The 26,344-nt window shown below is 37.5% G+C and overlaps 1 protein-coding gene across 42 annotated transcripts in view; it reads left to right on the top strand.

The window, feature by feature from the left end:
* The window catches only part of RIMS2 (regulating synaptic membrane exocytosis 2), a 547,885-nt gene that overhangs the window by 78,791 nt on the left and 442,750 nt on the right, over window positions 1–26,344 (top strand). For 24 of the 42 annotated variants that reach the window (XM_055125211.1, XM_055125201.1, XM_055125200.1 and 21 more), the window contains exons 2-3: window positions 8,958–8,990; window positions 9,381–9,467. The exons of the other annotated variants lie outside the window; for them this stretch is intronic. In XM_055125211.1, coding sequence (XP_054981186.1) covers window positions 8,958–8,990; window positions 9,381–9,467 — 120 coding nt within the window. The remainder of the gene's footprint in view (window positions 1–8,957; window positions 8,991–9,380; window positions 9,468–26,344) is intronic. 42 annotated transcript variants of the gene reach the window in all.

Raw genomic sequence — 26,344 nt, 5'->3', positions numbered from 1 at the left:
CATAAATTTCTCTGGACTTAATCACTAAAATACCAGAAATCCAAAACCTTATATGTTCTTCATTCTCAGCAATGGAAAACAAATTATCAAATGATGCCTTTTCGGCAGGTCTAATTTTTTGGGGGAAAATTCCAAACAATAGAAGTGAGTTTTCTGTTGAAATATTGAATGTAATCAAAGTAAAGAGAGAGTAAAGTGAAAATCATCAGCCACACAGGCGGGAGGAAGGTGAGGGTGAGATGGGGGATATACTGGGGTTCTTGGTGGTGGAGTATGTGCACTGGTGAAGGGATGGGTGTTTGATCATTGTATAACTGAGTCTTAAACCTGAAAGCTTTGTTAACTTTTATCATGGTGATTCAATAAAAAATAAATAACTTATTTAAAAAAAACCCTACAGAGCTCATGGAAGCAGATCCCTCTCTGCATTCAGCATCAATTTCATCTAGTCTAGATTTATTATTAGTTTTTGGTGGGGGCAGAAATTTTGGTGGAGCCACACCCAGCTCTAGTCAAGAAATCACTCCTGTCTGTGTTTGGGGGAGCATATGAGGTGCTGAGGTCTGAACCTGTGTCAGTCATGTTCTAGTCTAGATTTAATCGATTGTTTATTCCCTAATTATAATCCCTTTCTATTGTACACTGAGAAAAGTCCTTCTAATATTTGTGTTGAAAGTCACTCGATGATATTTATTTTACATGGTAGGTCTGCCTACAGGTAGAATTTTCAATGTGGTGATCACTTGTTGTAAATGAATTGTAAAGTGGGTCATTACTTAGTTTTAACTTTAGAGCCAATAGACACCCCAGACTTCTTGACCCCAAAACCCATATCCTTTAATACTAAAATTGACAAAATGAAGTTGGTAAATCCTGTTGTGTCTTTAGTAACCTGTAATATGTCAGGTAAAAATCCCTCATCCTCATTTGTTTTGAAATTGGTTAAGGATGGAATATAGAGAGTTTCTTTATTGCTGGTAAGTTATTTCAGAAACCTCATTATTTTAAGTGCTCTTCTATATTATGACAGTAGGTTCCTTTGTCAACCACTTTATTAAAAATAAATAACTTGTGCTATGCCAGCATAATTTATTGCTATTTCTTTTTTTCTGTGTTTTTATTAATTTATTTATTTTTGGTGATTGGTGTGGTGGTGAGGGGGCACAACTGCCAATTCTTAGGGGTTATTCCTGGCTCTGCACTCAGGGATTACTCCCAGTCACCTCTAGGTAGACCTACCACTCCCTTCTTTTCTGGTTGATTTGATTTTTTTTTTGTAATGAAGGTTTACTCTTTGTGATATATAATTCTATGGATTTTGATTTTTCTCCTGTCATATATTCTTTACATGTTATCTAATGTAACAGTTCAAAGCCCCTAAAAATTTCCTATATAACTACTCTGTGATCAGTTCTTCACTGATCCAAGGGAAAAAAACTTTATTTTTAATCACTCAGCATTGTGTTATATGTTAGTTTTGTGCTTTAAAACATTAATAAATTTCTTACATTCCTGTTGTGCTGGGATTTATTATTATTACTATGAATTAGTTGGATTGTGTCATATTGTTTGGATTTTTTCTCTAGCCTTTGGTGTGATAATTCAAGTGATTTTGACTATCAGAATCTGTGGACACGTTGTACAGTTGTTTTCTTTATACATTGCTGGATTCTGATTGCTGTTGTGTTGCTTAAATATTTGCATTTGTGTTATGAGAAACATGGATTTGTCATTTTCTTTTCTTTGATTTTTGTATAAGGCTCTGTAGCTCTAAGAGATTAGTTTGAAACTGGCACTTACCTTCTTTTTCTGGAAGAGGTGGTAGAGGATTGATAAAATTTTCTCTTGAGTTTTTTGCCAGATTTCAGATTACCTACTTTTCTTTCCTTCCTTCCTTCCTTCCTTCCTTCCTTCCTTCCTTCCTTCCTTCCTTCCTTCCTTCCTTCCTTCCTTCCTTCCTTCCTTCCTTCCTTCCTTCCTTCCTTCCTTCCTTCCTTCCTTCCCTCCTCCATTTCTCCCTTCCTCCCTTCTGTCCCTCCTTCCGTCCTTTCTTCCTAGAATCCCAGACATTTTTGTCTAAGCACTGATTTAGTTCCACCTCACACATTTCATTAGGTTGTTTTCCATTTTCACTCCGATCAAACTACTTAAATTTTCTCCAGTATTTTCCATGGACTGTGTGTAATTTAGAAGTATATGCTTATGGCTGGAGGGATAGAACAGTGGGTTGGGCACTTGCCTTGCAAACTTGGGTTCAAACTGACTTGGGTTCAAACTCTGGCATCCCATGTAGTCCCTGAAGCATCACCAGGAGTAACCTTTGAGCATCAGTGGGTTTGGCCCAAAAAACAAACAAACAAGTATACAATTTATTCACCAGATATTTTTGAACTTTTCATTATAGTTCTGTTATTTCTAGTTTAATTTTATTGTAAACTTGGGGCATATGTTGTATAATTTATATATTTTAAAATTTTCAAAAGGTTGTTTTTACCCATAATGTGATGCATTGATGCCAAGTGTTCCATGTGAGTTTAGAATTATGTATTCTGCTATTTCTGGGTGAAGTATTATAGGATGTCAATTCGATACATTTTAGTGGCTCTTGTTCAGTTCAGCAGCATCATTTCTGATTTTCTGCATGCTGCATCTGTCAATTACTTAATGAAGTGGGAAATCACTTAACTGTAGCCATGGATTGGTCTTGCACAGATCTATTTTTGCCTTTTGTATTTTGACATTGGTCTTATAGGTTCATATATATTAGAGATTGTTGTTTAATTTTAAAGGAATCCACCCCTTTATTATTCTAAAATGCCTCCTTTCTGCCTCTTTATTTTTCTAGCCTTGCAGTTGGCTTTGCATAAAATTAATGTGGCTATGCTACACTTTACTTTTTCATTAGTGTCAGCATAGTATATTTAGTGCATATATTTTGTTTGTGTATATCCACCCCCTTCAGAGAGCCCGGCAAGCTACTGAGGGTATCTTGCTTGCATGGCAGAGCCTGGCAAGCTATCCGTGGCATATTCGGCACGCCCAAAACAGTAACAAACAAGTCTCACAATGGAGACATTACTGGTGCCTGCTTGAGCAAATCAATGAGCAACTTGATGACAGTGACAGATATATACTTAAAATAGGTTTTTTTAAAAATATACAACATGTTGGAACATTTAAAGAGTTTATTTGTTTACATTTTAATTGATGTATTTGGATCACTTGCATTTAAAGTGATTACTGGTATAATCTGATTTATAGATTTCATATTTGTGATTGTTCCATTCGTTGCCTCTCTGCTCTCTCTGCATCTCTCTGTCTCTTGCTGTCTCTCTCCTGTTTCTACCCATTCTTTTTCTTCTCTGCTTTTCATTCAGTACTTTTATGCAATTTGATTTCATTTTATCTCAGCATATAAGTTATACTCACTTAAACCCCTAGTGGTTGTACATTTACAACGATTCAGGTCCATTTTCAGATGACACTATTTTTAGGAGAGCAGAGGGTAGTCCTGATATTTTATGACAGAATGACCTTTTGTAAAACAAAGTTTCATTATTTTACCTTTTGGGTGGGTTTCCAATTGTAGATCTCCTAAGCAATGTTCAGGGGGTTCAGGGGCCACTCCTGTGCATACTCAGCCAATCAGGCCTGTTTAACCTTGAGCTGCTGCAGTTCACTAGCAGTGGGCCTTGTTGGGACAGGTGCATACACTCTTAGCCCTGAGCAGTTCCAACAGAATATCCCTAATCCTTCCTCCCGTCTTGTCCTTAAAAATGAATGGCATTCATTTCATTTATTCATCAGCTGCGATTACTACAATATTATGATTTTTATTTTGAAAAAAACACATTGGATCAGTAAATTAAAACAACGTGTTATATTTTACTCTCATTCATCCTTCCTTAAATAGTTTCTAACAACGGTTAGAGCTCTGATTTTCCACCTATATCATTTAGTTCTTTCTGAACAATTCATCTTAATATTCCTTGCAGGACTGTCAACTGACTGATACAAAATTTGCTAAATTTTGTCTGAGAAGGTTTTTCTCCTTTACTTTTGAAATAATTATACTGTAACAGAATGTTAGGCTGGAATTTTGGTCTTTTGATACAGAATGAAATATCTGCTTTTTTCTTGCTTGTATGATTTTTGTGGAACTCATATTTCTTTGTGACTTATGCAATTCAATTCAGACTTAATTAGTTTCAAACCCTCTTTAAAGTGAAAGCTTTTGCTAGGCTCCAGAGCTGGAATTGTGCCCCATTTAGATTCTTCTCCTACTCTGTCTGGAGACACCTCTGCTTCTTTCCTTCTCATTTTCTAGAATGCGCTCTTCTTCCCACAGTTTTTGCCTTCCTTTTTTTCTGTCTCTGGAAAGAAATTCCTTATTAAGCAACAATATAAAATTTGCAGAGCTTTTGTTACAAATCACAATTGTTACTCTGGGAACTTTGTTGATGAGGTGGAAAGGCTGTCTACAAAAATCCTGTAATGTTCTCGTTCCCTAAGTGACCTGAGCTAAAGGGTCTTCTTTCTGCCCTATTGGAGGTTAGAGGGACCTATACTTACTATGTCCCTTCTTTCACATTGAAGGACACAGTGGGATTTTATTGAGGATTTGCTGTCCTCAGTTTTGTTTGGCTTGGCAAGACCCCAGTTGGCCAGATTTTGGTGTTATATATTCCTTGTGGCTAGGATTATAGCATTGTAGAGATCACCCTTGACCTCAGTGTTTAGAGAAAAGGACAGAGGAGGAGAGAAATCAAGGGGGTAAGGGTGCACGGAGAAGAGAACAGGAAGTAATTCAGATGAACAGGCATCAGGGCTTCAGTTACACTGGTGATATGGGAGAGATGGATAGCCATATACCCTAAACACACACTCAGCAACACTGAAAACATGAGACCTAAACTGCAACTACTGAACCTCTGTAATGTGTCTATCAAGTTGGCTGGAGGGGATGGGGTAGGAATAGGGTGAGAATGGAACCCGGGAACACTGTTACAGAGTTGTTGACAATGGTGGTAGGATTGGTATTGAATTATTGTATGCTCAAAACTCAACTATCAATGACTTTGTAAATCAGTTCTTTAATGAAATAAAAAAAATTAAAAAAACATTGTAGAGAGCTCAGTTACAAAGCTTTCAGGTTGAAGCCTCAGTCATACAATGATCAGACACCCATCCCTTCACCAGTGCACATGTTACACGTCCAAGAACCCCAGCGTACCCCCCATCCCACCCCTACCCTGCCTGTGTGGCAGATGATTTCACTTTACTTTCTCTTTATTTTGATTACATTCAATTTTTCAACAGAAGACCCACTATTATTATTTAGAATTTTCCCCCAACAATCAGACCTGCCAAAAAGACAGCGTTAGATAATTTTTTTTTCTATTGCTGATAATGGGCTGGAGCGATAGCACAGCGGGTAGGGGGTTTACCTTGCACATGGCCAACCCGGGTTCAATTCCTCCGCCCCTCTTGGAGAGCCCAGCAAGCTATGGAGAATATCCTGCTGCACGGCAGAACCCGGCAAGCTACCCAAAGCCAAAAACAGTAACAAGTCTCACAATGGAGACGTTACTGGTGCCCGTTTGAGCAAATTGACAAGCAACGGGATGACAGTGTAGAGAGCTTTTCTAAGGTCTTTGAGTATAGTCTTTTGCATCCTGTTCACTGCAGGAAAAGATTTTCCTCCACTATTCCTGTAGATAAAGCAAAGCATGCCTCTGCAAAGCACTCCAGAGAATTTGATTGATTGATTGATTGATTGGTTTTCAGGTCACACCCTACTGTGCATGGGTGTTATTCCTGGCTTTGGTGCCAGAGACTGAACTGGGATCAGCCACATGCAGAGGCATGTGCCTTAAACCTTGTATTTTCTAGCCCTTATAATTTTATTTTATTGGTGGAGGAGATGTGGAGGTGGGAATAAAATTCAGATCTACCACATGAGCTATTTTCTTGATGCTTCCTTAGAACTTTAGACTCTCTCTAGCTCGCCAAGTCTTCTGCAGTTGGTCAGTTCTGATTGGAGCTTTTCTTTTCTTTTCTTTTTTCTTTTTCTTTTCTTTTTTGCTTTTTGGGTCACATCCGGTGTTGCACAGGGTTACTCCTGGCTTTGCACTCAGAAATTACTCCTGGAGGTGCTCAGGGAGCCATATGGGATGCTGGGAATAGAACCCGGGTCAGCCACGTGCAAGGCAAATGCCCTACCCGCTGTACTATTGCTCCGCCCCTGTTTGGAGCTCTTCTATGGCTCTTGGTTATGTAGGATCTGAACTGCTGTTCTGTTTCTTGCCCATTTCTCTTGGTTCTCTGGCCCCAGTCTGCCTTTGACCATAATTCTTTAATGACTCCAAGCAAAGCTATTGATTTTCTCTATCTTTCTTTTCTTTCTCTTTTTTTCCCTTTTCCCTTTTCCTTTTTGCTTTTGCACCATACCTGGTCATGACTTGCTTCTGGCTCTGTGCTCAGGGATCACTTCTGATGGAGTTTGGGGACCCTATATGGTGCTGGGGATGGAACTTTGTTGGTCTCATGCAAGGCACTCTCCGAGCTTTGGTTAGCCTTTTTTCTTGTTAAAGGGTGGAATTAATAATCTCCAAATTCTTTATGTATCAGACTAGACCATGGATGCCCCCTTCTCCCCACCCTGCAAACGTAGTTTGGATTTAGATTACTAAATATAGAGTTTTTTGGATTTAGAGTTTGTTTCAGTATGGTTAATATACAGCTAAATAAATATATGGTATCTTTGATTTGTCATATTACTGGTTCTATTTTGGTTTGTTTTTGGGTCAAACCAGCAGTGATTCAGGGCTTACTCCTGTTTCTGTGCTCAGGGATCATTCCTGGTGGTGCTCAGGAGACTGTGAACAGATCTGGGGGTTGAACCAGGTCAGCCACATGCAAGGCAAATGCCTTAACCTCTGCACTATGTCTCTGCCCTTGGTTTTATTGTCAACATAGATTAATTATGGATAGATATTTTGAGGTTTGATTTAATGTAAAATATTGAAAAAAAGAATAATTTTGTACTCTTCTATTTAAAGACAGGACAAATATTTATAGTGCAGTACATATGATACATATTTTATTTGGGAAGCTGATGCAAATGTTTATATGTTTCATAAATAATTTCTAAAGTCCAAAAATAATATCCAAGTTGGTAATTAAAATTTTATGTACATTATGCAAATTTTATTTCAAGTAGAAATATATAATTGGCCTAGTTTGTAGATTGGTATCAATTTGGTGATGATAAAAACTTTGCTTTGTTTTGGCATTACATCCAGTGCTCAGGGTTCACTCCTAGCTCTGTGTTCAGGATTCCTCCTAGTGATGTTCAGGAGACAATACATGGTATTAGATGAGATTAGCAGCATGCAAGGCAAATACTTTACTTCCTGTACTATTTCTCTGACCCTTGATACAAACTTTTGTTAATAATTAAAACAAATAACTTCTTTTGAAATATTCACTACAATGCCTTTAATAAGTCTCCTCTCATTTGTATATTTATCTCAGTATTTGTGACCTTTGATATAAATTTATTTGACTAATCTTGAATTGGTTTTCAATGATGAGCTGGTTTTGTAATCTATCATCTATCAGTGACTTACTTTATTCTAAAACATTGAGATTATTGTTTCTCAGAGAAATACAGTGATACAGCTTCTACTCCAAGTCACTGCTTGCTTGTATTTATATAATGCTCACCACTAAATAGTCTTTTATTATTAATTTATTATATAAGTATATTCAAGTACAAAATGATAATAGGTTTACCTCTAGGGTTATTACATTTTATATTAAATTTTATGCATTTTTAGCTTATGCAAATAACATAATTTTGGGGATTGAATCTTATTCAGAGACCAAAAAAGTAAAAGGTCATGCTTTTTCATTTATTGCTTGTATCATTAAAATAGAAACACACTAGAAAAGAAAATGAGATAATTAAAAATTTAATTTACAATGCTAATATAATTTCCTAGTGGAAGTTACAGATTTTGGTGACCACATTGAGGTCTTAGTCTTTACCTTAGTTTGTTTGCACACCTGGCAGTGCTCAGGGCTTACTCCTCGCTCTGTGTTCAGACATCACTCCTAGTGGGCTCAGACACCATCTGGGGTGCTGGAGATCAAACCTGGGTTGACTGCGTGCAAGGCAAGTGCCCTCCCCACACTACTGTTGCTCTGGCCCCCTTAGTCTTTCCTTGGAAAAGTACAAGCTGATCAGCATGTCCTTGAGTCATAGGTTTCCTAGGAGCACCAGTCATAGACAAAACTTGGAAAATCAAATTTGAGAAGCATCACCAACCTCTCACTCTTTTAAGTATTCAGTGAAGAATTAAGTTAACTACATTTTTTGTTTCATAGCTATATGAATAATTTATTGAATCTCATGAATATTTTAAATTTAATATACATAGTTATTTTAGTAGCCATTTTTAAGTAGAATGTATACTTAAGCCCCCAGTTTCTTTATGTGTATTTTTACAGTAAATACATTCATTTGGAAAGCTTTTAATAATGCATTAAAAATCCTATTATCTATTTAAAATATTTATGCCTTCAATTATATTAAGAAAGAAATTTAACAAAAAGAAAAAAATCGGTGTATTTTTAGTAAACTAGATGTAAAATATTTTAAATAGTATTTAAAAATAATTAATTTAGAAACTTCATTATCAATACTAGTAAAAATATACAGAAAACTAGAGAAATCATTAGATCAGCTATAGTTTTAATATTAGTTATTTACTAGGAGCAAATGATTCGACTTTTTTTGGTGTGTAAAGTTTGTTGAAATGTATAATTTAATTATATAGCAAAGCACTAAGACTTTCTATGTAAAAGCCTCATTTTTTATTTTTGTATGACCCCATAACTATAGATAATGTTCTTAGTACAGTGCACTCAGTTGTGCAAACTTATTTTTTTAGGCTCAAAGAAGAACACAAACCACAACCGACACAGTAAGTACATGTATTCTGAGTGCAGTAGGCTTGACTTCTGTCCCTTTGCCACATTCTGCTTTTTGCACCTTGGATGGTATTAGCTTCTCCTAATACTGGATAGGCTGCGGCTAGTGTGTCTTCGCTTCCTGGCTCTCTGGCTTGTAAGAGAGCTGCCTGCAGCTTCTTACTTCATCCACACATTGACTGGATGTAGTTTTTTGCTGCCTGCTTGTGGACCAGTTAAGTGTACAAATCTAAATTTCCTTCTATTCTGGTTGCTGGATGATAATTGGAGCTCACATTTTCATTGGCTGTAGCTTTTGTGCCTGTGTATCTTGATTGTTGTGGGTAAGACCTACATTGTTGTTCATTTGGTTATTCAGTCACATTATTTGCTTATTTAAACAGGTGGTTTCCCTTTAGTGGGATCACTGAACTGGTAAATAACGTTCTTCAGTCCCAGCAAAAACAGCAAAATGAAAAGGAACCACAGACGTAAGTAAGCTGATCTGTATAAGACTGAACATCCTCTTGCTAGTGTCACATACTGAAGAGTGTACTCACATACTTCCCATGTGCTGCTATTTACCCTGGAGCACTACTCAGAAACAAGAAGGTTGGAAGCTCACAACATTCACCATTAGTTACCTGACATAAATATATATATATATATATATATATATATATATATTTACAAGGACAATGTATAGAGTTTTAAAAATAGATAATTCATTCCTCAATTTTGATATAATACAACCTGCATATCCAGCAAACGGTCTTTCTCCAATAAAGCAATCCATTCCAAAGTGTATTTCTCTTAAAAATAATTCTGGGTGACATTAAGAGGTATTAGCTCCCAAACTCAGTTTTCATTTTAAAAAGTGTGAGCAGTTTTCTTCATTGTAAACTTTTGAATTTTTCATATACTCGAATGATGTCTTAAAACTTAAACTGTTTGGGGCCGGAGCGATAGCACAGCGGGTAGGGCTTTTGCCTTGCACGCGGCCGACCCGGGTTCGATCCCCGGCATCCCCCAAGCACCGCCAGGAGTAATTCCTGAGTGCAAAGCCAGGAGTAACCCCTGAGCATTGCTGGGTGTGACCCAAAAAGCAAAAGAAAAAAAAACAACTTAAACTGTTTGCCAAAATTATTGCCCACTCAATCCTTCTTTTACTGAACATTTCTTTAGGTTATGAATCATAATTTGGGAAGTGCAGCAATTTATTCTTACATTGACCAAAATGTATTTTTTACACTTTAATTTATTTAAAATTTTTGCAGATTAGAAAGCATTAAAACATTGTTCACACTTGTATCTTTTTCCTCTCTTTTCTTTTTTATAAAATTGTTTTATAATCACACCTAATAGTGCTCAGGGCTTATTCCTAGCTCTGTGCTTAGGACCACTGGTGGTGCTTAGGGGACCATATGCATTGCTGGAGATTGAACTGGGATTAGCATCATGTAAGACAAGCGCCTTAACCCCTATATTATCTTCCTGGCCTTCAACTTGTATATTTTTGTTCATACAATATTATTTATGATGGGAAGAACTTACTGATCAAGTGAGAAAGGCTGCATATGTTTAGAGTATCCCCAGTAGATTTAACAGCAACTTCCACTTCTTACTCAGAAATGTTTATCCCTCTCAGCCTTTGTGCTTTTTTGTAAAACTAGGAGTTCTGTCTCTAGAGAAATGTTTTATAGGACTGGGTAGATTGAGAAGTAATGTGACTCAGGAAGAGAACAATTCATGCTTCCTAGGGGCCCTGGTGAAAAAGTTACGAGAACATTGACGCATTGCCATGACTGAAAAGTAGAAGATGGATGTCTCCTCATGTTGTTGGTGATGAGTGTAATCTCATTAATTTTGTTGCTTTGTATTCCTTGTAAGTTCAATGTTTAATTTCAGATGCAGTAAAGCCATGTTCGTTATATAGCTCCTAACAATTGCTCTGCCTTTCTACTGGGGCTGGGGGTCCTACAGTACTGCAGGGTCAGGCAGCACTGGGCTCTCAAATAGTTGTGTGTGATCCAGGGGCCCTGAACATTGCTCTGGGGCCTTCTCAAGCAAAGAAAAGAACAACAGCAACAAAACAAACCCTTATAGCCTTTGGAATAAAATGATATTTTGTTGGCTTAAACAAAATTAAATAATTTGATTTATTTTAAAAATAAATTTAAGTTGTTCTGCTTTTATCTTTTCAGGTAGAACACTAGTAGGATAAGAGCCTAGTACTTTTGTGTGCTAAAAATTAATTCTTGGTTAATATATGTTATTTTCCTTAGGAGTTTTAATATGGTTTTTTCTTCTTTGGAGGTATACTTAGTTTAGTTTGTTTTCATTGTTTGGTTTTTGGGCCACACCTGTTGGTGCTCAGAGATTATTCCTGACTCTGTGCTCAGCGATCACTGTTGATGGGGCTTGGGGGAAATCTATGGGATGCCAGGGATAGAAACAGGTTTGGACACAGGCAAGTGTTCTATCAACTGTAATCTTTTTTTTTTTTCTCTTTTGGATCACACCCAGCGATGCACAGGGGTTACTCCTGGCTCATGCACTCAGGAATTACCCCTGGCGGTGCTTGGGGGACCATATGAGATGCTGGGAATTGAACCCGGGTTGGCCGTGTGCAGGGCAAATGCCCTACCCGCTGTATTATTGCTCTAGCCCCTCGACTGTACTCTTGGAGCATATTTTATTTTAAGTTTTTAAATAGAATCAGCATGAATTACAAAGTTGAAAACTTACTCATAATTGAATTTTAGGCATGCAGTATTCAAGTACTAGGTCCTTCACCAGTGTCCACTTCCCTCCACCAGCATCCCCACTTTCCTTTCTCCCTCCTCCTCTTCCCCCCAACTGCCTCTATGGCAAGTACCTTTTTCTTTTTCCTTTTTAGCCACTATGGTTTGCAATATTGTTACTGAAAGGGTGTCATACAGATCACTTTACCTCCTTTCAGCATCAAGTTTTTGTCCAGAATGACCACTTCTATCATTGTTTTAGTGGTCCTTTCCCGTCCTACTCCCCCTTTGCCATCTGTGGCAAGTTTCATATTAAGGACCAATTCTTCCTGTCCTTCATTTATATTGTCTTTGGGCATTAGTTATTCCCCTATTATTTTTCTTTATATCCCATAAATGAGTGAGACCATTTTGCTCTGTCTCTTTCCCTTTGACTCATTTCACTCAGCATGATATTCTACAAATCCACTCTTGTATAAGCAAATTTCATTACTTCATCTTTTCTTCTGGCTGTGTGGTATTCCATCATGTATATATATCAAAACTTCTTTATCCAGTTATCTGTTCTTGGGCGCTTGGGTCCTTGGGGTATATCCCCAGGAATGGAATTGCTGGGCCATATTGAAACTCAATTCATAACTTTTGGGGGAGTGTGCATATTGTCTTCCAAAAAGACTCAACCAGTCGATATTCCCAGAAACAGTTAACGAGGGTCCCCTTTTCCTGCATCCACACCAACACTGGCTGTTGCTCTTTGTGATGAGCGCCAATCTCTCTGGTTTGAGGTGAGATCCCATTGTTGTTTTGATTTACATTTCCTGATGATCAGTGGTATAAAGCATTTTTTCCCCATTCCTTTGGCCATTTGTATTTCTTCTTTGATGAAGTTCCTGTTTACCTTCTCTCCCCATTTTTTGATGAGTTATATTTAAAAAATATTTAAAGGCACTTGAAATTTTTAAGGATAAAGCTGTTAATTTTAAGGATAAAATTAACACTTTTATGTGTTAATTTTTGTGGTCTGACATTTTACTGTACAAATCTGTTGTTTCTGGGAGCTTTTTTGGTAGTCTTCTGGGTTTTCTAAATACAGTATCATATCATATTGAGAGTTTGACTTCTTGCTTTTCTATCTGAATACCCTTAATATTTTTTTTCTTGCCTAATTGCTGTGGGATTTGTTTTTACCCATTGAGTATAATGTTTGCTGTGAATGTCTGGTAAATAGCTTTGAGTATGTTGATGAAAATTCCTTCAGTTCCCATTTGGTTGTGTATTTTTTATCTTTCTGTATTTTTTATGAGTGCATATTCTTTTTATTTTTTAAATTAAGACACTATGATTTACAAAGCTGTTCATAAACGAATTGTTTCAGGTATACAATGTTGCAATACCAATCCCGCCCCAGTTCCCTGCTATCCCTCAGTCTACCCCTTGGCAGGCATACAACAAAATTATTTCATATTTCTTGCTCCAATACAACTTAAATGGCAAATAAAGTTATCAGATAATAAATCAATAAAAGTCATTTTGTAAGGATTAACTGCTATGATTTTAATCTATGTAAATAAAATTCAAATCACTTAATATAATAAAGTATACTGCCTATTCTCATTTACATAATTAAGTTTTCAACCTTGGCATCTAAAACAATTGCATTAAATTTTAGCTTGTACTTGAACCTTATTGTGGTAATCATCATATCTTTCTTATCATAAATGTGACATTTTTTTGCCTCCTTGGCAGGCATATAACACATTTATTTCATTTTACTTGGTCCAAAAAACCTCAAAAATGGTGAATAAAATTTTTAGAAAATAAATCAATAAAAGTCAAATTGTGATGATTAATTGCTGTATGTTTTTAACCTTCTTAACCTAGTAGAGGACAACCATACACAACATTAGTGAGTACTATATTCAGCACCACATGATGGAAAGTTTCTCCTGTCCTTTAAAGAAGCCCTATTAATGCTTCTTGCAAAACTGGCTTCAAGGCTATGAATTCCCTGAGCATTTGCCTATCCATAAAACTCTGTATTGTTTCTTTAGATCTGACTGATAATTGAGTTGGATAGGGTATTCTTGGTGAAGTGTTTTGGTGAACTTTCCAGAGGTGTTTTGGTTTTTTTTTTAGGTTTGATTGGTTTTTTTTGTTGTTTGTTTTTAAATCAGGAATGGGTGTTGTATCTTGTCAGATGCTTTCTCTGTGTCTATTGTTGTGCTCATATAATTTTTATTTTATTGAAAATTTTTATTATAATACTGTCATCATGTTGTTCATGTGCAGTTGTTTCAGGCATTAAATGTTTCAGCACCAATCCCACCACCATTGTGACCTTCCCTCCACCAATGTCCTCACCAGCACAGCCTGCCCACTTTGTAGAAACAAATTTACTTAATAAATGCTGTTACAACACAAAGGCAAATGAAATGATCAAAATTTAGATCAGTAAAAGTAAATTCATGATAATTGTGATATTGCATAATGGTGTTACTGAAATCATTGAGAATTTACTGGGAGGGTTGGTGCTAGTTGAGCCTTCTGTGTTATTGTTTTCACTCATTGAGATTGATGGCTCTTCTGCACAATTTTCCCATCAGATTTTCTGTGATCATATTGGGCTGACAGTACTGTGAAATTTGGATGTGTCATATGGCCGTGTATATGGGTGCATGATCCAGGATCTATGGATTTGGATCAATTTGATGACTTGGCATCCTGATTAGAGTCAGTTGTGGAATTGGGCCTTTCCTATATCAGAGGGTGTCGGGTGTGGCTGTCGGCTGCTGTGCCTTCAGTTAGAAAGGAGAAACTGCCTGCCCCCATTCCAAGAAGGCCTGAAAGTTTTCAACTCAGACTGGTCTACTTGGGAAGGTTTGGGGGCATCATGATGTTTCTAGGTTAGTTGTCTGATTTTTATTTTTGTGTGTGTGTTGATATGGTGTACTATGTTTATTGACTTGTGTATATTAAACCATCCTTGCATCCCCAGGATAAAGCTCACTTGGCCATGGTATATGATCTTTTTTATGAGTTGTTGGATTCGATTTGCTAGTATTTTGTTGAGGATTTTTGCATCTATTTTTCATCAGGGATATTTTTCATCAGGGATACAGTCCATTCTCTCTCTCTCTCTCTCTCTCTCTCTCTCTCTGTCTTTGTTATCAGGGTAATGTTTGCTTCATAGAAACTCTTTATGTTTCTGTTTTTTCAACTTCCTTAAAAGGTTTTGCAGTAGCTCTTTTTCTGAAGATTTGAAATAACTCACTACTGAATCCACATGGGCCTGGGATTTTGTTTCTGGGGAGACTTCTGATTACCATTTCCATTTCTTCAATAGTGATAGGTCTGCTCAGGTGTTCTGTATCTTCTTGGTTCAGCCTTGGGAAGTTATAGGAGTCCAAGAATTTATCTATTACTTCTAGGTTTTCTCATTTTGTGGTGTACAGATTTTCAAACTAACCTCTGATGCCTTTTCAATTTTTGTGGATTCTTGTGATGTCCTCCTTTTCATTTCTTATTTGGTTTGTTAGGATTTTCTCTTCTTTATTTGTGAATCTTGCTAGTTGTTTCTAGATCTTGCTTATTTTTTCAAGGAATTAGATCTTGGTTTCATTAATTTTGGGATTTTTGGGGGTATTTCAATTGATTAATTTCTGTTCTAAGTCTTATTATTCCTACCCATGCCCCACTTGCTTTGGACTGCTTTTGTTGATTTTTTTTTATTTATTAAGCCTGTGCAGTGAATTTATTATTTGGCCACTTTCTTCCTTTTTGATGAAAGCTTTCATAGCTATGAACTTTCCTCTCAACACTGCTTTTGCTGCATCCCACACATTCTGGCAAATCCTATCCTCATTCTTGTTTGCTTTCAGGAATATTTTAATTTCCTCTTAGATTTCCTCTCTCATCTGATGGTTGTTGTTCAATTGTGAGCTGTTTAATTTCCAGGAGTTTGAGTTATTTCCCCATTTCTGTTTGTGATTAACTTCTATTTTCAATGTACCATGGTCTGAGAAGATAGTTGCTTTGCTTTCTATTCTCTTAACTTTGTGAAGGTATGTTTTGTGTCTCAGCATGTGTCTATCTTGAAGAACACCCCACATATATATTATATATAGTGTATATATAAAAGTATATATATTTAATGTGTATATATATATATATATATATTCTCGATTCCTCTGTCCTCTCGGAGAGCCCAGCAGGCTACTGAGTGTATCCCGCCCGCACGGCAGAGCTTGGCAAGCTTCCTGTGGTGTATTTGATATGCCAAAAACAGTAACAACAAGTCTCATAATGGAGACGTTACTGGTGCCCGCTTGAACAAATAGATGAACAATGGGATGGCAGTGCTATAGTCCATTACTATATTTCTGATATCAAAATCTCCATAATCAGTAAAGCACCTCAGGAAGTTCAGTGGTTTTCCATGATAATTTTTCTTCACTTGAGTTCTCTGGGAGAAAATTTTTCAATCCGTGTTTATTGTTTTAGCTACTTTTACTCCATGTAAGTATTTATTTTTTGCTGTTGTTACTGTTTTCCCAGTAACCGCTGTTTTGTTGTTTTTCCATTCATCTTTTAGATGTGATTTCATAGTGCTAAAAAGCTAATAACTTACATGATTCCTTTATGGCGGGGGAGGTGAAGAAGACTTACCATACCCAATAGTACCCATGAGTTACTCCTGGCTTAGGAAATGCTATGTGATGCTGATGCAGGGGACCAAACTGGGGTGGGCTACATGCAAGACTTTATATCCCTCCTCTCTATATTGCTCTTTTTTTTAAATGGCAGTCTATAGAGGGTTTGCTTGCTATAACTCAGCATTTGTCACAGAGAACCCTAGGATTCTTGATTGACACTTTAAATTTCTTTATTCCCCTTTCACGTATCTCATGGGTAATCTCTATAGGTATAGATAAGTTTGTCTGGGGGGCTTTCAGAATCTGTTTCTACTAAGAAGTACTTAGTAGCGCAAACCAAAGAAACTGAGTTTCTCATAGTAAGATAGATTAACGTAAAGATCAAGGAATATGTACATCAGGAAGAAATTACATTCCTAAACATATATGCATTGAAGATGGACCAGCAAAATACTTAAAAACTGCTAAGAGACTTGAAGGAAGACATTGATAGCAACACAATAGTAATTGGAGACTTAAACACCACAGTCACCTCTCTATTGATCAACTAGACTAAAAGAAGAAATGGGAGAGAGGGGTTGTGTGTGTGTGTGTGTGTGTGTGTGTATACACATATATAGCGCACTGTCGTCCCGTTGTTCATTGATTTGCTCGAGCAGGCACCAGTAATGTCTCCATTGTGAGACTTGTTTTTACTGTTTTTGGAATATCAAATATGCCACAGGGAGCTTGCCAGGCTCTGCTGTGCAAGTGGTATAGTCTCAGTAGCTTGCTGGGCTCTCTGAGAGGGATGGAGGAATCGAACCCCGGTCGCCCACGTGCAAGGCAAATGCCCTACCTGCTGTGGTATCGCTCCAGTCTGTCAGAAATATGCATGGAAAATATGCAATGGAATGGTTCTATGAAAAAAGTAGGAAAAGCAGTATTTCTCCACCCCCACATGCCTTTTTTCATTTGGATGCCACACCCAATGGTGCTCAGTGCTCACTCCTGACTCTGTGCTCAAGGAGCACTCCCAGTGGGCTCAGGAGATGCTGTGTGGTGCTGGTGATCAAACCCAGCTTGGCTGTGTGCAAGGCAAGTGCCCTATCTGCAGTACCAAAAAGCCCAAAAACCAGTATTTCTAAGTGCACATACTATTGTATATATCTTTGAAATATTTGTAATACATATCTTTGACTCATTTATCTGTATCAAGGGTCTGCATATTAGGGGCTGTGGTTCACATCTTAAATGTTGTCTGCTATAAATAAAGTGTTATTGGACTCAGTCAAGCTCATTTGTTGTCTATCATCAACGTCTGCTCTTGCATCCGAATGGCAGTGTTGACTGGGACCCTATGGCACACAAGGCCTGAAATATTTATTGCCTGTTCCTTTATAGAAAAAGTGTGCTGGCCTCTGATGTGCATCACTGGAAAGTTTTATACTGAAGTTTATATACTTAAGGTATTTTTGAAAAAGTGTAATTAATTTTTAAAAAATTTTTGGGCCACATATAGCGATGCCCAGGGGTTACTCTTGGCACTATGCTCAGGAATTAGTCTTGGCAGTGCTCTGGGAACCACAGGGGGTGCTGGGGATTGAGCTGGGTTGACAGCAGGCAAGACAAATGCCCTACTCACTGTACTATTTCTTTGGCCTTTGATCTTTTTATACCTTTCATTGTATTTGGAGTTCAGACAGTGTTGTTCTGGAGTAGGAAGCAATGAAATTAAATACAGGATCCATAAATAGGCTCTGTACATGTGGAATTTAGTATATAACAGATTGCCATCTCAAATCAGTGGAAGAAAGTGAGCTGTTTAATGCTGCTGGGAAAAATGGCTCTCTGTATGGAGAAAATGGAAATTAAAATTTCTGCATCATATCACATAAAAATAAAATCAAGATTGATCAAAAGCCTAAATGTGAGAGGTGAAATTGTGAAGCTATTAGAAAAAAAACAAGAAATTTGGGGGTCTGGTTGAGGAGTATTTCTTAGAGTCAGCTACCAGGACCGTGGAACCATGAAGGATGTTATAGATATGTCTGACTCTAACAAACTTTATGCGTTTGCTTAATAAAGAACACCATGTACAAAATTAAGTCTATTTTAAGAGTGGGGTAATTGGAGTGTTCAACTTATAAAAAATCAGCATATCAGGATGCTCCTGCAAATCAAGAAAATTGCAGGCATACCTATAGACTATTGGTAAGGAGTAGAGTGAATGGGTGATCCATTCACAGGCAGTACAATTGACAGTACTTCATTAGTGGGAAGGTTAATTAAAAAAAGATAATAATTTATATAAGAATTGGTGAAGATTAAAAGTAATAGTGCCACACAAAAATTAAAGTGTAATAATTTCACTGAAAGAAGGAAAAATGGCAACTTTTTGTACCCTGTTTAGAGATACACTAGTTGGGAGAATTTAGAAATATATTGTGAACTGTAGTTCTGTGTATTCTTGCAAATATGTCATATTAAGATTATACGTGTTATTACAGAAATATTATATAGTAATGAATTATAAAGGACCAACTTTAAGGAAGTTGATGAATAAAATCTACTTACTCATCACATAACATCCTGTTTATATAAACAGGGAACATTACATAGTCACTCAGATACTGGAATTAGATGCAAAAACTGCTGTGAGTAGGATATTGGATTATGGAGATACACTAAGTTTGTATTTGTCTTTAACCACTTAGCATCTGTGTGACCATGAGTAAGAAAATATCTTTGCAAACAAAGAAATAATAGTATCTCTTTACAGTAAGCACCTTATACTGTGGCTATAGTTTATCTGTTTAGATTTAAATATGAAAATATGATGTTGAGTGACTAATAGAAAAAGCAGAAATAAATAAATGGCACATGCTATTGCAGACTGGTTGCCTTGTACATTTAGGGAAGGAAAATCATATTGGGGAAGGGGAACAATTACTATAAATAGGGCCTCTACAGTGACAAGTAATTTATATATAAGTGGAGAAATTAAAAAGCCACATACATATAGATGTAAACCAGAAGAGAACTATGAAGGCCAAGATGGTGGTGAACATCATGAATTGTAATTTCATATATTACTGAGATTTCAGAAAGAAGCTGAAAATCTTTATCCTTTAACTTTAGATTCAGGGAGACCATTGATAAGCTTTGGAGAATTTGGAATTGGACTGGATACTGGATTATTAAACTAGTTGAAGATGACTGGTTAGAGAGGACAGAAAAACTGTTTTGTGTATTTATCAATGGGAAGGAAAAACAGGCTCTTCTTGGCAGAGATTAACCCCAAGTCTTCTTGTATACCTCCAGTGCTCCATATGGTATGTTCTGGTTTTATAGGACTGGCAGGATGAATACAGTCTGCTATTCCCAAACCATCATAGTCATGTCCTGTTTGGATGGCGGCTTCTTTATCTCTTTTCTCTCCACAATGAAACCATTTAATCTCATCCTTCAGTTTTAATAGCAGCAACCTTTGGGATTACCTCAGCCTTTCTATCTGAGGATTTAAATAGTTCTAATCTAGCACTTTGGGATACTTAATTACTAGCTTGCTCCCTGCGTGACTAGCCATCTCCCTGTGTGTGAAGTGGGGCTTCCACTTCCCGGTGAGTCAATTGCTTCGTGATCGCTTAGTTCACTTAACTAGCTTCGATTTCTGCTCTGGGCATCCTGCTAACTTGCCTGATGCTCTGGTGCCTCTCAGCTGAAACAAAACATTGCTCGTCCCTCATTTTCTTCTTTTTACCCTCTTTCCTCCTTTTCCCAGTGGGGTTTAGCCCATTACTGAGTGGTATACCAGAGATAATGTGTATCAGCAGGTATATAATAGAGCTGGTCAATGCTTTTCACGCAGGGAAAGGTGATCTTCTAAATGCAGGGAGAAGCTCTGAGACAGAGTTCATTCAGCAGTTCACTTAAAATCATGCCTTTTCTAATACTTTTTTTTTTTTGGTTCCCTGTATCGGAACTTTTTGTTTATTTTTGGACCACAGCCTGTGATAATCAGGGTTTACTCCTGACTCTGCACTCAGGAATTACACTCAGGTTTCCAGCGGACCATATGAGATCCTGAGGATCGAACCCAGGTGTGCAAGGCAGGCCTATTACCCTGTACTATCTCTTAATCCTGGAGATTGTTTTATGTTTGAAGATCTTCCTCCAAATCTAGCTGGAGCTTATGAAGGAAAGTAGTATTACTTGAAGTATTCACTTTAAAGAGAAAAAGTTAAACTGGAATAATTTTTTGAATGCATTGATATTAGGTATATATTTATGTGGTTAAAAGAGATGTAATTGAGACCACAGAGTATATCAAGTCATATTTTATAGACTTGGACAGATTATGGCTTGTAGGTCAGTATGGCTGTTTGCCTATTTTGGTGTACCCTGTTAGTTGAGAATGATTTTCATACTTTTTATGTGATTGAGAAAAATTCTTTTCATGATAGCGTTTTGGGATTGTAAAACTGGCATGAAGTTTAGTTCATATTTTGTTTATGTGTGTTTTGTGGTGTGTGTGTGTGTGTATACGTGTATACTGGGCCTCCCAAGCTGTGCTCATAACCCATAGCAACTTCTGGTGCCACTTTGCCAACCAGGCAGCAGACCTGGTACTAGGGCTATCCCCCATAGTGCCCCGGTATGACTAATGTTTTATGGGACACAGTCATTCTCATTCATTTATATATGAGTAGTGGCTTTCTAGTTCATACCATTGTATCTTATGAAAGAACTACTTACCTGATATATCATTGAAACATTTATTTAGTTCAAGGTCAGAATTTCCTTCGTGTTTTGTTTTCTGAAAGTTTTAGTCATGTCTTTTTCTCTAATCCTTTGACTACAGTTGTGAAATTCATTGCGTTAATTTTTGTATAAGTTGTGCAGTATGAGTTGAAGTTCAGTTATTTCATACATAGATTTCTAATGACTTCCATAAAAATTTTCCATTGCTTAAAAGAATGAATCTCTCTCCATTAAATTGGCATAATCACTAAGGGGGAAAAAAGACCTTTTAACTGTTGAACTGTTCTGGATTCTTTATAATAAATCTTTATCCTTTTATAATAAGTCTTTATCCTTTGCTAATGCCATGTTGGTTTTATTACTTGTAAGTAAGTCTTAAAATGAGGTTGTGTGAGTTATTTAACTTTTTCAAAAGTATTTGGCCTATTCTGGGCTTTTGTTTTTTCATATTTATTTTAGTGTGTGCTTGTATTTTTTTTTAAATCACAATTGCAGTGACATTGAATTTGAAGAGATCAGTTTTGTCTTTTGTTTTATTCTGTTTTGTTTTGATTTTGGGCCACACTGGCTGTTCTCAGGGCTTGTACTCCTGACTGTGCTGAGGGAATCAATCCTGGTGGTGCCCAGGGGACCATCTGCGGTGCCAGGACTCTTAGCTGCTATATAGCTCTCCCCCAGGGACAGATCAATTTTTGACAGAATTGACTTGTTAACAATATTAAGTTTTCTGATTAATGGACAGAGCACAGTTCTCATATTTTATTTTTTAAGTGTGTGTGTGTGTGTGTGTGTGTGTGTGTGTATCTGTCATTGGGCATTGAGCCCATGGTCTTACACATACCCTTTATTATTTTTTTCTAGTTTGCAGAATAGAAAGTTTGTGCATGTTTTGTTAGATCAATGCCTGTCTTTTTTACATTTTTGTTGCTCTTGTGGACTGTTCATTAAACTTTTGACTTCTAGTCATTCGTTGCTACTGTAGTCAAAAATATATTAAACAATGCCTTGTTTTTGTATATTAACTCATATCTTGTAACCTTGCTATGTTAATTATTTGTTTATTACTTTTTGTGACCTTGCTATGTTATTAGTTCCCCCCTCCCCCCACCCTTTTTTTCTTTAAGTGCCAGAGATTGAACTCAGGTCCTCCACGGGGAAATCTTGTGCTCTACCCCGAGTCATATTCCCAGCCTTTCATTTATTTATTATAGGAGTTTTGTAGTATTGTAGGAATTTCTTAGTTTCATTAGGATTTTATACAAAGGCAATTGTATTTGTTATTTTCCTTTCTAATCTCTATGCCTTTTATTTTTATTACTTTTTCTTTAATGCACTTGACAGAATTTACAGTCGAGTATCAGTTAGTGTAATAAGAGAAGACCTTGGTTTTTATCTCTGGGAAACATTAAGATTTTCATGCTACAATATGATTTTGGGGGTAGGTTTCTTTTGGTATGTCCCCTTATTGTTTAATAAAGTTTCTTCTGTTTTTAGTTTTCTGAGTCAAGTTCTTTCTCAGTATAGTTTGACATAATTTTATTTCCCCTCAGTCTCTTAGTATAGTGAATTACATTGTTTGAATTTAGAACGTGTAATAAGCTTTGCATTTGCTAGCTAAACAGTATTTGTTTGTGATTGTGGTTTCTTTTAACTTCTCTATGGGTGCTTGCATTTTATCATCAGGAATATTAGTCTATAATTTTCTTCTTGATATATATATATGTATAAAACATTATATATATTTTTTTTTCTGGGAGTCACACCGAGAAGTGCTCAGAGGTTACTCCTAGCTCTGTACTCTGGGATCACTCCTGGCCAGGCTGGGGCAACGTATGTGGTGCCAGGGATCAACCATGTGCAAGACCAGTGCCCTACTCTCATTGAACTCTCTCCAGCCCCTTTGTTATATATATCTATTTTTAATATTTATATAGACATAATTTTATATATATAATTTAGGGGGTCACACCTGGCAATGCACAAGGGTTACTCCTGGCTCTGCATTCAGGAATTACTCCTGGTGGTGCTCAGGGGGACCATGTGGGATGCTGGAGGTCGAACCTGGGTTGGTCCCATGAAAGGCAAGTGCCCTACCTGCTGTACTATAGCCCCAGCCCTACTCCTTGTTATATTTTTATGTGATTTTAGTATAGTAACACTGACTCTATAAGTTGGGAAATATTTTTCTTTTCTTTTCTGGAAGGATTTGTGGAAAATTGATATTATTTCTTAAATGTTTGGAATTTTGAAACTTGAAGCCTTTTTAATTTGAAATTTTCTCATGCATGTTGTAGAATTTATGGGCCTACTATTGCAGCATTCTCTCAATGCTTTAAGCTTATTTTTTGTGGTATTTGGAAATCTGGACAGTATTGGCGCTCATTCTTGCAGAAGGTGATTTGTATCTTTTTTTCCTTTATCAATCTGGTTAGAAGTTTATCAGTTTATTGACTTTTCAAAATACCAACATTTGATATCACTGGCTTTTTTTTCCTCCAAATTTTTAAATTCCCTCCCTTCTTTCCTTCCTTGAATTCAGTGTTTTTTCTAATTTTTTTCTTTCTTGAATCAAAGACGAGTCTTTCATTCTTTTTAGTGTAAAAATTTAATTCTGTATTTAGGATCAGATGATCACAGTCTAGCCTGAAGAATTTACTTTAAGTTCCTTACAGTTTTGGTCTTCTTAAGGGAATATTTTCAATCTTTGTTTACCCCCCCAAAAATATTTTGCTTTTAATTTTTGGAGTATAATTGCATTACTTCAGGATCTTGGATTGACGATTTATATTCCCCTCTGTGTCTATGAACTTTACATAAATATGACTCACAAGTTCATGGGTTTGCTAGTTTTTGAAGAATGTCCTGTAATTGTAATCAATGTTTCTCTGTACAGTGTATCATTTTCTCTTGCTGCTTTCATAGTTTTTCTTTCTGTTTCACACATAAGTTTCTAATGACTTAGGTAAAAATTTTCTGTTGCTTTAAAAAAGGAGTCTCTCTCCATTGAATTGGTATAATTATTAAGACAAAAAGGCCTTTTAACTGTGTCTAGTAGTTCAATTTTTCTTTAGTAGTATATGATGTGTCTTAGCATTTATGCACATGTGTGTTTTCAGTATTTGCTCTATGAGATATTCACCTGGGTTCTTGTGTCTGCAATTCCTTACCTTTTGTTATTTCTGCAGATGTTTCCTTTTTCTTCTTCTTTCGGAACTCTGATTTCATGTTTCAAACCAGTGTAGCTTTTGTATACTTTGTTATCCTCCTTTGCTCCTTTTTACTCACTTTTTGTTTTAATTAGGATCAAGCCTACTGCTTATTTTCAGGTTTAATCATCATTTCCTTAGTTCTTTTGAGTCTTATTCGTGAGATTGTCACAGAAAATATCCTCCTTTGACAGCATGTCTTTTTTATAGCCAGCATTTCCATTTCACTTGCTTGCAGTTCCCATTTTGGGACTCTTGCACCCTATTTGCTCATGTGTACTGTGCACCATTTTCTATACATTCATTTTGTTCCTAATTGTACTTCTGTTCAGTACAGGTCTGCTAATCTCAAAAACGTCTCTGAGTGTAATTACATTGATCATTTTACCTCTGACAATGGGTTTGTTAATCCCCTGTGATGGAGGGCTGCCAGCGGGGTTGGGGGCACTCTTGCCAGTCCCATGATTTTGTATTGTGTTTTCTTTTTTGTCACACTGATAGTGTTAGGGATGAAAGTCCATCAAGTTGGGCTTTCACAAAGGTCTGGAGTCTGGTTGCTGTGGTACCTTTAGTCACTCAGCCTTCAGATTCCACACAGACAGGAGTAGATACTCGCCATGCAAACAGCTGACCTATGTCCGATCCCCAGCACCCCAGATGGCTCCTCAGGAGAAATTTCTGAGTGCAGAGCCAGGAGTGAGCCCTGACCACCACTGGGTGTGGCCCCCAAACAAAGCAAAACAAATCACAATACAACAGATTCTACTTGGCATGGAGATCAGGGGGCCCCATTCTGTTTCTGTTTCTGACATTTTCCTTCAGACTTGTGGCTGGTGCCTTTGCCCTTCCCATGTCTGTGGTTGCTGCCCACTCCCCAGCATCAGGCTACTGTTTTTGCTTCCTCTTTTTCCGGGACTTGGGGTGCTCCTAAACTCAGGAGTTCCAGGGAATTCTTGCCAGCTGGATCTGACCTGTGGTTCAATGCACAGGCTGGAGGATGCAGTGCTGCCCAGACCCTGCAGTGTCCGGGATTACTTGGACCACCCTAGTCATGCTGGGGGGGCCTCCAGAGCTGCACCCTACAATTCTCAAGGGATCACACAGTAACAGGGATTTAACCAGTATCGGCTGGGTGCAAGGCAAGCGCTTTAACTCCTGCTTCTCTTTTCGTCTGTGATTATTTCTCAACACTCACCTTGTGTGTATTGGTTGGGGGTTGGGGAGAGCCAGGGGGTGGGGGTAGGTGTGTTCTCTGCTGTGGACAGGCCTGTCCACATGGGTCCAGCCCTCCTTCCCATAGAGGCCAGTGAGTCTTGTGGCTCTTGTTTTAGGGCAGGAGTTTCTCCCTCCCATGCTGCTCTGTCCTCAGAATCCTGGCTTGGAGATGTGTTTCCTTCTCCATTCACAAGCACGCAGTTTCTCTTTGGCCTTTCTCCAGCTGCAGTGGCTCTCTGCTTTGCTCCTGGAGGCCTCCAGGTCTCAGAAACTACTAGCCCGCCTCCCCTCCCCCCATTACACCTGTTCACGGTCCACTACTCAAGCTGCTTGTTCTTGTTCCTCTCACCCCATCCCTCTCCACCTCTCCAACTCTCCTCCAGAACCCCCAGCCAAGGGCTTGCAGATTACGGGTAGAAAAGCACTTACATGGGGTGTGAACTTCCCATGAGTCTATTCCAGACTCGTGCCAGCTGCCACATCCCCTGTATCCAGCCTTTTACAGTCTGGTCACGTTTTTCTCTCCTGTCCTCTCACCAGCTTGTGGTCTGGCCACGTGGCCTCTCTCCTGTGTTCTGCCAAAGGTGAAACAGAAGATCCCATATTTCTTGGGAGGAGCTTGTTCTTTGGAATTCAAATTGTTTGCTTTGTAATCTCAATTCTGATACTGGCATAACATTTATTGTATTCTAAATTATTTAACTTTATTTATTTTATTTTATTTGCTTTTTGGGTCACACCCAGTGATGCTCAGGGATTACTCCTGGCTCTGCACTCAGGGATCACTCCTGGTGGGATTGGGGGACCA

The sequence above is a fragment of the Sorex araneus genome, chromosome 2 (assembly GCF_027595985.1).
Source record: "Sorex araneus isolate mSorAra2 chromosome 2, mSorAra2.pri, whole genome shotgun sequence".
Classification (NCBI taxonomy): Eukaryota; Metazoa; Chordata; class Mammalia; order Eulipotyphla; family Soricidae; genus Sorex; species Sorex araneus.
The sequence above is the reverse complement of the archived record's forward strand: the minus strand, read 5'-3'. Positions and strand labels throughout refer to the sequence as shown.